Here is an 11,172-nt window from a genome sequence, read left to right on the forward strand (position 1 = left end):
ATAAACTGAAGTTGTAATCTTATCGGAGCTGTAGACACAGCTGCTTGTAATGGGAGGGAAAGAATGGGGGCTTTTCTTGGAGTTGGAAAGTCGTGATATTTTGATTTAAGTTTAAAAATGCTGTTGGTTGACATCGTCATCGATCGATTGATGGATTTGTTTAGCGTTTGTTTGATAATTGAATTGAAATTGAGCTCTGCTAATGCGCCAAATATCAGCACTAATAATAAACCTGTCGAAATTAGAGGCAAAAACATACATTTGATTCATTCAATTCCGGACAAATGGTCAGTGCTTACATCTGTATATCAGTTTCCATTGTTATCACTGCCTGGTACAACATCATTACAAAGAGAAACATCCGAGAGAGAGAGAGAGGAGAAATAAATAAACACGGTGACAGAGAGAGCGATTAAAAGAGTGAGATTTTGTTTTGGTGTGTGGAAAGTGCAAGCGAAACTCTCTTTCAATTTTCCACTTTGAGTTTTTCAATTTCAGATTCAACCAACCTCTCTTTCTTACCCTACCTCCCTCCCTTCCTGCCTTCCTCGATTTCAACCGAGTGCATTATCTTCGCTGCTTTATCAACGTTGTATTTCGGTGTTTTCGGCAACCGAACCGAGTGATCGCAGTGTTCGTCGTCGTCGTCGTCGTCATTGTTGTCGTCTGCGATTGCTTCAATTCCAAGTCTGCGGTTGAATTGAACGGATCGGTTCCGGTACTGCTCGTTGTTCTATATGCTGGTTGATCATTTCGTACCGTCGGTGGACGCAAAAGATTCGTGTTAATTGAAATTCAACGGAAACTTGTGTGTGAAACGAAGATTTATTTAGTGCAGTGTCTGCTCAATTCAGAAAAATGATATTCTACTAAGGAAATAGAATCTAAAAAAATTCCAATATCTAGAATGAGTTGCAGAATTATCTCGCTTTCTTAAGGATAACACGTATTAAATGGGATTATACCACACAACTTCAATTACTTAAGAGGTAAGTCGCAATTTTTTTTTTAAAATACTCGCGTGTTCTCAAATAACATGTAATCAGAGTTGAAGGAGGTTATCATGCCTAGAAGATTATGAAATATATAACTGTTACATAGAAGAATTAATAAAATAGTAAGAGAAGTTAGATTTCAATTGAGTGAAGAGTCTGCTTACAGTGCGAATGCTGCAAACTGAAAGTAAAAAAAAGAACAGACTTATAAACGAGAGGAACAGTTCATAAACTACCCAACGCTGAGTTTAAAATCAAAAAGAAATGTAAATTTTTAAATTAAAATCTACTTAAATTGTAGTGAATTTAGAGATTCATAGCTAAACATGAGGTAAGTTGATTTAGGGTTTGTTATATACTCTCTAAGGAATAGCTTTTGATTTCTCTTTTCTTATCCTAGAATTTTATTTGAGTCACTTAAATATACTTAGCTTATGAGTAAGAAAAGTAGTGGAAGACATTTACTATACGTGTATAGTGCAATTAGTATTAAAGTCAAAGGTGCCACCTGCCTTATCTTGCAACGGGTCTTAATCTTTATACTCGTTATTACTTTAGGTCTATGTGTTTGTGATCAGCTTTATGAGTTATACGTTATACCTACGATGTATTTGTTCTTAAAGGTAGTTGAAAGCGAGCTAAGACGTTTGAATGTGTTGGCACAGGCACTTAAAAAAAAAGTTTAGCTATATTTATTCCATTCCTGAAAGATTATTTTCCATGCTCGGTAATTTTATTATTACCTACGATCTTTTTTAATTTTATAAAATTTTATTATTATTTGTGCTACAAATAGATTTTGCACTTTAAATTTTTTTAACATTTCGTTGAAAAGTTGGATCTCTCATAATCTTAACCAATTTTGATGAATATTGTCTTCTAAACGAATTCTGCATCTAAATTTTGTAAATTTAGAGCACTTTAAAATATTCCAAAATTTTAGCTTTTTTTTTTTTTTATATTTCGTCAAATTATAACCATTTTTGATGAATTTTTTGTATTTTTATTCATTGTTTGACTTTTAAATTGATTCTGTCGTGAAGTTTATTCACAATCTACAAGAATTTAAAGAAGAATATTAGTTCAAATTGATTTAAATTAAAGTTTTGGTACAATTGTATTTCAAGATTTACTTGGGAAATTTACTTAAGTGTAAGATGACACTAAATTTGATGCTATATGTTGATGAGTCAATCCAAACTGCAGAGTTGTCATTAGTTTATTCTGCACACTTGCTAAATTGACTATCTTCACCTCTTTCTCTCTCTCTCTCCCTCTCTCCCTTTTTATTTCGGCATTAGGGAATTTCTTGCTTAGCTATTTTTTTATTTTTAATTTAGCTCATGACACGTTTACGTATTGTTTTTTTATTCTTTGTGGGCTTCTTCAATTAATCCAATGGTCAGTTATGAGTATTTACTGCTGAAGCAACAGTTTTTTTTTTGTTTTGCTCTACTATACTTGGAAGTTTATTGTTTTCAGCCTCTGGGGGAATGTTTTCTTGATTGTGTTTAATTGAAATAAATGGGCAACGTTTTTATTTGAGTGCACAGTGTTCATACTATTGTTGTTGTTGTATTCAATTAATTGCAGTTTGTTCTTAACTTCGACTAGCAATGTCGTTTTCCTCATTGTTTTTCCTTGGAGCACTCCAATCAGGCCCACAAACATTTCGAAAAGTCTGATAAAACCTTCACATGCTACTATTTTGTTGTGCACTCGACGTATTCCTGATAAGATACAGTTGCTGTTAAAGAGTGTAGGGTTTGCTCTGGTACTGACTGTAGACACAGTGATACCCCACTAAAAACCACTTGTATACATGCGTTGTTTCAACACACACACACACACACGGAGTCTAAACAAATAAATCTTTATCACACGAAGCAGCAAAAAGATACAAATAAATCTTCCATAAACACACACACATCACACACCACACACTCTCATACACACCTGTTGAGGGGAACATGAAACATTCGCATAACGCCCACAAAAGTGTGACAAGAGGAATCATCAGAGCACATAAATCCATTCACAAATGTTTAGAATGTTATTAAAATATTTGAAACTAATTTCAAAGTTTTTTTTTTAATATGTTACAGATTCTTTTTTATAGTATTTAGAATTTCATGAGTTTTTTTATAGTTGTGTTTTTGTTGTTGTTGTTCTTCGGTTGCTTCTTATCCCATAATCGCTTGCTTAGCATCTGCTTGCATATAAACATAAATAATTTTTGAAATCATATTTATCATTAGCCAGGCTGTAAGCCATTGCCTGACACATCTACCCCACTATTCCTATACTTATACATATCACTTTTTATATATAGATCTGTGTTTTGTTTGAGGACTGTCGAGCATTGTTTGTCTGCTTTTTCGATTGAGCCTAATATATAAATAAATATGGCAACAAAATGCGGCCAAAGTGGAAAATAAATTCATATAAAGATTTGTACATTTTACATTTTCGATTTTGGATTTTCATTTTCATTTAATGCCACCTACATTTAAGGCCCCATTTGGAGCAGAGGAAAGGGTGCGCTATCTGAACTCTTTTATGGCCCTTGAGCTATACATTTGGTATTCGCTTTGGCCCTTTTTATTGCCAATTCTATTGAATTTAAGTCCAACAAATGTTTTGCTGCCGCCACAACATGCCACACGCCCCTTCCCCTTGCCCCTTTGCCCCTGCCACCAATCTTTCATTATGCCACTAAAAGAATGGGTAAAAAGTTATTAAGCCCAAATGAATAAAAATTTTGTGTGCGCCATAAGTTTGCAGTTGTCTTTAGTGTTGTTGTTTTCCTGTTTTCAAATTTTTGTAGGAAAAAAAATTTAATTTAAATTTTGAAACAAATATATGGCATATATAAGTAAGTATTTATAGCCCATATTGCCATAGCTCATTGTTGCGGTCGCTGTCTGTGGAAATGTGTGGAAATCACTTCAATGCTTTTACTTTGTATTGTTGCTTCTCCTTTATTTTCATTCTATTTCGCCGAGTCGGCAGGCGTCTCTAATGACAGAGGTGCACATACAGTGTGACGCAGAAATAGTTGTACCTGTCAGGGAGTTTTAAAATATTGTATAGTAATTACTATTGTCATTAGCATTAGCATAAGCATATGGATAAGGATTGGTACCATTATTAACTTAATAATTTACATTATAAGCTTCATTAGCTGATTATTAGCACTACTAATTTTATTTTCATTGCTGTTAGTATTATATATTTTTAAGCCTTTTCATTATAATTCGCATTATCATTAGTAACAGAACATTAGCAATTTTATTTTAAGAAATATTATTAGTATTACAACCAGCATCCGCAAGCTATTAGAATTAGTTATCATTTGGCATTAGCATCAGCATCAGCATTAGCAATCAGCATTAGCATTAGCATTAAGCATTAGCATTAGCATTTGCAGCAGCTAATAGCATCAGCATTGAAGCATTAGCACAGCATTAGCATTAGCATTAGCATTGAGCATTAGCATTAGCATCAGCAGCAAGCATACGCTAAGCACAAAGCATCAGCATTAGCATTAGCATTTGCGCTAGCAAGCATTAGCATCAGCATTAGCATTAGCATTAGCATTAGCATTAGCATTAGCATTAGCATTAGCATTAGCATTAGCATTAGCATTAGCATTAGCATTAGCATAAGCATTAGCATTAGCATTAGCATTAGCATTAGCATTAGCATTAGCATTAGCATTAGCATTAGCATTAGCATTAGCATTAGCATTAGCATTAGCATTAGCATTAGCATTAGCATTAGCATTAGCATTAAGCATTAATTGACATTAAAACAGTATTATTTTCTATTTATCTTCTTCTAAATATCCTTCGCCAAATCCATAATAAATATCAGATATTCATCTATATTTTCATTCCATCAACTACAGAACTTATCTCGCCAGGTCTACACACTTTTCTTTGGCACTGTTTGTGCACATTCCTCAACACTTTGTCAATTGGAGCAGAGTATTTTCTGGGCAGAGTCCAAGAGCATGTCTGACAAGTGCCTGCAGGAAATGAAAACACTTTGCTCTAGCTTCTGATTGCCATGAGTAATATTGGCCAAATGTGACAACAGTTTATAGCGGTTGGCCAATACTAAGAGGATATTTACACACATTTATTATTGATTGCTTTTTTGCCAGATTGTTGGTGCTTTTGTTCGCTTGTCTCTTATCGGTTATAGGGCGACATTTAGGCCATGCATTATTGTTCAGACTTGAAACGGCTTGGCGAATGACTTATTGCGACACTTGAAAGTGATTTCCATCTAGATTGAAGACCCCATTGTCGTCAACTTATTTATTATTAAGTTCTAAGTAAATAGGACAAACAGTTGAACCCTTTTATAGGGTATAACAATTGACATTCTTATGGACACTTTAGGCAGCTTTTTATTGTATAAACTGAACTTGAGTCTGTGAAAAAATTGTCGCAAATATGTGAACCTTCTTTAGGGGTGTATCACAAATTCCCTTTTCCCACTCCTTCCCTCTCTCCACTTTGTTTTTGTGTACCTGATATTCTGTCAAGTTATATGAAATAATAACAAGTTAGTCATAAACAAAGCTTTGAAATCACGCAACTGTTGCACAAATTGTACATTTTCTAGTTGAAATGAAAAACACACACAAAGAAAGAACAATATGGAATCGACCTCTGGAAACATTTGCCTATCGCATGACTTTTCCCAATTGCATTTCAATGGGGCGTGACAGCAGCATAAACAAATCGAAACGAGTGAACAAATGAGGGGGAAAAGTGCATTTCCTTTCCACGATATCAATAACAGCTTTTTTCTTTTTGTTTTTTTCAAAATTCATTATATCGAATTATCGAAAGCAAAACAAATAGTTGAGATTGGCAGGAAGTATTATAGTTTTTGCTGGCCATTCTTAAATTTTCGACACGTTTGCAATACCATAAAAGAATGGCCGAGAAATACAACAAGTATCTATATGATTTATAATGCGTTCTATTTGATGTTGAATCAAGAGATATACTCGTAAATTTTGAAGCGCAAAGATAAGATAAAAAAGTTGAAAGCAAACGAAAAAGAAATAAACTACAGGTAAGACTAGTCAAATTCGGATGTCAGTGGGTGAGTCAGTGGTGCGCTCTTCAGCAGGTGGTTTTCAGCCAAACTTGATGAATTTCACGCTAAAAATAAATTGCAAAGTTGTAAATTGTTATTAAAAGTCGATAACAAAAGCAGAAAAAGACATTTGTCAATCAATGCAGGGTATCTCAAGTCGAGCAGAGTTTGATTTGTTAAGTTCAGCTGTTGATTGACGAACAATGCCCCTTGACACTGAGTGAAGGCATTACGGCGACAATATGTGGCGTATACGTAATATATACACATATCATTCATACGCCACGTTGTACGATTTATTCAATTGTTCGCCATAGTTTAACATAGTTCACAACTAATAGAATATATAGTCACGCCCACACACAGTTGAGGGGGAATAAAGATGCGCTTGATTGAACACGCTTTGAGAATTGGAATTGAAATTGAAACAAAAATAATAAAAAAGTAGCAACATTGACCTGTCCAACATTTGGGGGATGATCCTCAATGGCGCGGCAATGATCTTGTAATTTGTTAATTCGAAAATAATCGTTTTATTTTAGATCAGGTGCGCCCCCAGCCAGTGTGTACATTTAGTTTTATTTATTATTTTGCATGTAGGCTGGAAAAATAAACAAAAAGAAAAAAGCAATTGTCGATGTTCCTCTTTCTTTGCACTTGAAGATTTATAGACTCGCAACTGATGGATCAGCTGTTGAATATGGAACTGTGTTCCGTTTGAATCATTTGAATCGTTCGAACCTAATCTGAGTGTATTCGTTTCGTTCACAGCATGGAGCTGCGTTGCCTGCTATTGAATATTGTCTTCATATCCGTTGTGAATGCGATGTTGGCCTTTGGCTTTGCCAATCTGGATGAGGAAAAGCGATGTTCCTATGGTCGCATCGAGAAGCTGATGAGAATCCGCTGCCACGCCATGGACCTCAAGGAGGTACCACAGAGCCTCAAGACCTCCGTCGAGGTGAGTAACCAATTGGCTGATTAAACAGAGACACCCTCCTGACATCGCTTATAAGGTCAATTTAAGTCAATAAAATGTAATGACCTGCAACTAATTCATGTCTCATATCCCAGACCCTAACCTCCCTTCCTACATCCCTCCCCCCCACGACTACATGCAACAGACTGTGGCATACAATGACAGCTCACAACAACCCCAAGCACACACACACACACTCATGAGTATGAAAGCCAACCTCAATTGAGCTTAATTAAAGCATAAAGAAGTTGACTTGTTGCCCGACATAAATATGCGACCGATTGGACAACATAAATATGCATATGAGCACGTATTTGTTTGGCATGAGAACTTGAGCTGAGAATTTCAGTATTTAATTTCCTCAATTTGTAAAAATTCTTACATTTGCAGTGGGCTTAAAAGTGTATGAATTATGAGGAATTCATACATTGTCTTTTCCGAAACTCAGTAAATTTTAAAGAAAAGTTTTGCTTTGAGCCTCAAAATGTAATTTATATCATTTTTATAGCTTACTATACCCTACTATGCCTAAATCGTGGAGGTAGATTTCCTCTAACCCACGTAGAATTCGCAAAGAAAACAGAAAAACACAGATTAAGCCTTGATTTTATATTTCTTTAACAAATGTGTTTATATTCATCAAATTGGAAAATATTTCCTTCTTAAGAATTTTTGTTTTAAAGCGATTTTCTCATTAAGCATTTCTTGTTTAAATATTGATATTATCTTTCTTTGAATAATATTTAAAAAACTCATAAAATTAGTAAGAAGTTACTCGATATTTTTACATTTTCATCATACTTGTTTAAATATAAGTTTAAGGCTTTTTTAATGATAAAGTTTGCCAACCATGATTCCAAATATGGCGAGCTACAAAAGAATTTGCAATCAAAACTAAAATATTCTCATTATTTGCACAATCAACCCGCTGACTCGACATATTTCTAAAATAGTACTCAACATTTTGCATTATTTTTAAAAAATTGAGATTCATATTAAACACGTTCATAATACTCGTATTTTCAGGTGTTGGACTTATCGTACAATCGCATTAGGAAATTGAAAAGTAGCTCATTTCAGAGATACAGCGATATTAAATTTCTATTGCTGTATGACAATATGATCTTATCGGTGGAGCCGGGAACATTTGAACCACTCACCGCACTGCAGGTGAGCATAGATAGAACCACACACACACACACACAGCTCCACACTTGCCACACAAATGTCTAATTGACGTGACGAGTCGTCGCTGTAATTGCGATTATCAGTGACTGTTTAAATTTGTGCATTTCTGATCCACACAGGAAGTCGATCTATCGAATAATGGATTAACTACAATTCCCATGGAGTTATTTCAATTGCCAAAGTTGCGCAATCTCTATATAGACAGCAATGATCTGAGGAACCTGCATCACGATCTGCAACTGCTGGAGACGCCAATTGGGGCGCCACTCGAATACCTGAATGTGGCCAACTGTGAACTGCACGATATACCCGATCTGGGCATACTGCCAAGTGAGTATCTGACTATGGAATTGTTGGGTTCAACTTTCAACTTTCATAACTCTGTCAAAACATATTCGATTTTTATGCGAAATCTCATTTTGATTATGATTTGGCTTCTAAATTCATTCTACATTCCAATCTAAAAAACTTTAAATTTTATAAAAATTTTTTTTTTTGCTAGAGTTTAATTTTGATGGTAAGGGTACCCCCTTTGAAATTTTGAAAATTTTAAATTTTAAATCTCAAGTTTTCACTTTTAATCAACTGCTAATATTGTAATTAGTATAAAACAACACTTTAAATTCAAATAAAATCATGTAAAATCGGACAAACTTTTGACTTTTTGACCAACTTCAAACTATCATAACTTTGTTAAAAATTAACAGATTTTCAAAAGGTTGATAATATGGCTAATCAAATTTTTGTCTTTATTTTGTGTTTGCAGATCTGTGGCAACTGAATGCCTCGCTGAATCCATTGAGCAACTTCAACGTGGATAAACTTGGCAATTTGTGCCATTTAAGAGTCATCGATCTGACCAAGACTCAGATGAGTCCGTGCAGCTGCCAACGAGTTACCAATCACCTCAGAGACATAGGCGCCAATGCGCAGTTTGTGCCCCTTTGCATGGGTAAGTGTTGCAGTGGCAGGTTGCCGTGTTGCAAGCAGCTGTGCAGCATCTTTAGCTAATTTTGGCACATGACCAACTTTTCATTCCCATTCCCAATCCAAATTTGTAGAGGCGCTAGACGGCGACGCGTGTCCACTGAACTACAATCGCACCGTGGACTCGCCGACATTCCACAGTTGCCTGGCCAGCGCTGAGTTGGCCGAGACGCGCAGCTTTTGGCTATTTGCCGCTGGCTGTTTTGGCGGCAGCTTCTTGGTGTTGTTAGGTAAATACAAACATATTTGAACTGTCAATTTGTGCCAGCAATCAATTCTATCTTTATCCCTTTTGCAGTCTTTTGCTACTGCATCCACAGATGGCGCAAAAAGCGTCAGAATCGTCGTCTTAGCCAAGCTGCCCAGAATCGCAAGCATTTCGTCATCTCGCCACGAAATGCGACGAATCATCGGCTGGAGGATCAGCCCCTGCACTGTGATACTGCCTGAATCATAACCATAATCATACGATATAACAATAGCACTTAGTCATAAGTAAGACAACTAATTTATTAGCTTAGCTTTAGTTCCTTTACTTAAACTTAGTTTTAGACATGACTTCCTACCGAATTGCCAAATGAATAATTGCCAAAAAAAAAAACATCAACAAGTGCCTTGCTCATGTGCTACTTTAGAATTGTTCTACTTACAATTACACTAGATTTAGTTAGTTTTACTTGAGCTAATCAATGAGGTGCCTTAGCATAAGTCAGTAAAAAACCATCCAAATAATTATATTTACACACATGACAGTAAGAATAATTGTTAAATAAATACAAATTTTAGTTAATAGCACCTAAACTTGTATTTATTTTAATTTCTTCTGAATATAACAAAACTAATTCAAAACATAACTGAAATTCAATTTATATTGCATACTTTCAGGCAGCACTTAAAATTAAATACAGTTCAGCCTGAAACTATGCTATGGTTTTATTCAGATATTGAAACTGTTAATGTTATGTTAAGCTGCACACTTAACAGAATTACTCCACACTTAACTAATCAATTAAAGACACTGCTGCCAACTATTTCATAGCTAGTTTTTTGAAAGTTCGATTGCTATTTACCGGAAATCTGGCTATTTTAAATAACTATTCAGCTATGTTTTGCTTATAACATTTTTTTTAAACTATAAAAGTGCACAAAAAAAACAAATTGGGCTGCTTTCCAGCCAGAAAACGTAATTTTTTCCTCTAAATAGTAAGTAACCATTTTAAATGAATTATTTAAACAGATGTTACTGCGATATCAGAAAGTAAATACAAATCTTTTGTCAATATTTAATGCATTTTTATCAGCCTACAAATTCTTTGCTGATAACTGACATGCATAAACATGTGAAGTTTTTATTTACCTAAACTGTAATATTTTCTGCTACTTTTGGAAATCTTCAGGTAGTTTTTAAATGGCAGTTAGGTAGACATGAATGAACTTGTACTTTGGCCTGCTTATAATAGAGTCTAAAATTGCATTATTGTTATATGACATTGTTTTGCTTATCAAATTTCAAAATTTCCTTTTGCTTACACGTTCTTCAGGTGCAATTCAAATGCAACAAGTGCAAGTCTGCAGCTTTTAATACTCCACCCAGAAAGCTCGCTCTTTAAAAGACGCCAGTTTTAACAGACAAAGAGAGAGACAGAGGGAGAGAGAGAGAGCGATTGGGAGAGAGCAGCAGCAGCTGCTACCGATACATGCTTTTTTACTTTTCGCATACGTTCGCACCTTTGGCGCACGCTCTCTCTCTCTCTCTCTCTTACTCAAGCGCCGGTGCAGAGTCAATACCGGCGAACGTGATTAAAGAAAAAGAATAAGGAAACAACAGAAACGAAATTGAAACAAGCATAATGCTAAATTCTGTTTCTGTTTTGGCGCCTTCCTCATCGACTTGCCAATGTTTTC

General features: G+C 35.1%; 1 protein-coding gene across 1 annotated transcript; it reads left to right on the plus strand.

Moving 5' to 3' along the window:
- Positions 1-673: 673 nt before the first annotated feature.
- On the plus strand, positions 674-10,062 carry LOC117785032 (leucine-rich repeat-containing protein 4B). The gene is made up of 7 exons (XM_034622909.1): positions 674-989; positions 6,885-7,074; positions 8,119-8,262; positions 8,400-8,610; positions 9,047-9,232; positions 9,342-9,497; positions 9,566-10,062. The coding sequence occupies exons 2-7, from the start codon at positions 6,886-6,888 to the stop codon at positions 9,715-9,717; spliced, it is 1,038 nt and encodes a 345-aa protein (XP_034478800.1). The 5' UTR covers positions 674-989; position 6,885; the 3' UTR covers positions 9,718-10,062.
- The last annotated feature ends 1,110 nt before the right edge of the window (positions 10,063-11,172 follow it).

Source organism: Drosophila innubila (genome assembly GCF_004354385.1).
Source record: "Drosophila innubila isolate TH190305 chromosome 2R unlocalized genomic scaffold, UK_Dinn_1.0 1_C_2R, whole genome shotgun sequence".
Taxonomy (NCBI): Eukaryota; Metazoa; Arthropoda; class Insecta; order Diptera; family Drosophilidae; genus Drosophila; species Drosophila innubila.

Excerpts from the sequence above, each read along its gene's own strand:
- LOC117785032 (XM_034622909.1), top strand. The coding sequence starts at position 6,886 with ATGGAGCTGCGTTGCCTGCTATTGAATATTGTCTTCATATCCGTTGTG. Across the intron at positions 7,075-8,118 it reads GCCTCAAGACCTCCGTCGAG|GTGTTGGACTTATCGTACAA; the intron begins GTGAGTAACCAA and ends TCGTATTTTCAG. Across the intron at positions 8,611-9,046 it reads CGATCTGGGCATACTGCCAA|ATCTGTGGCAACTGAATGCC; the intron begins GTGAGTATCTGA and ends TTGTGTTTGCAG.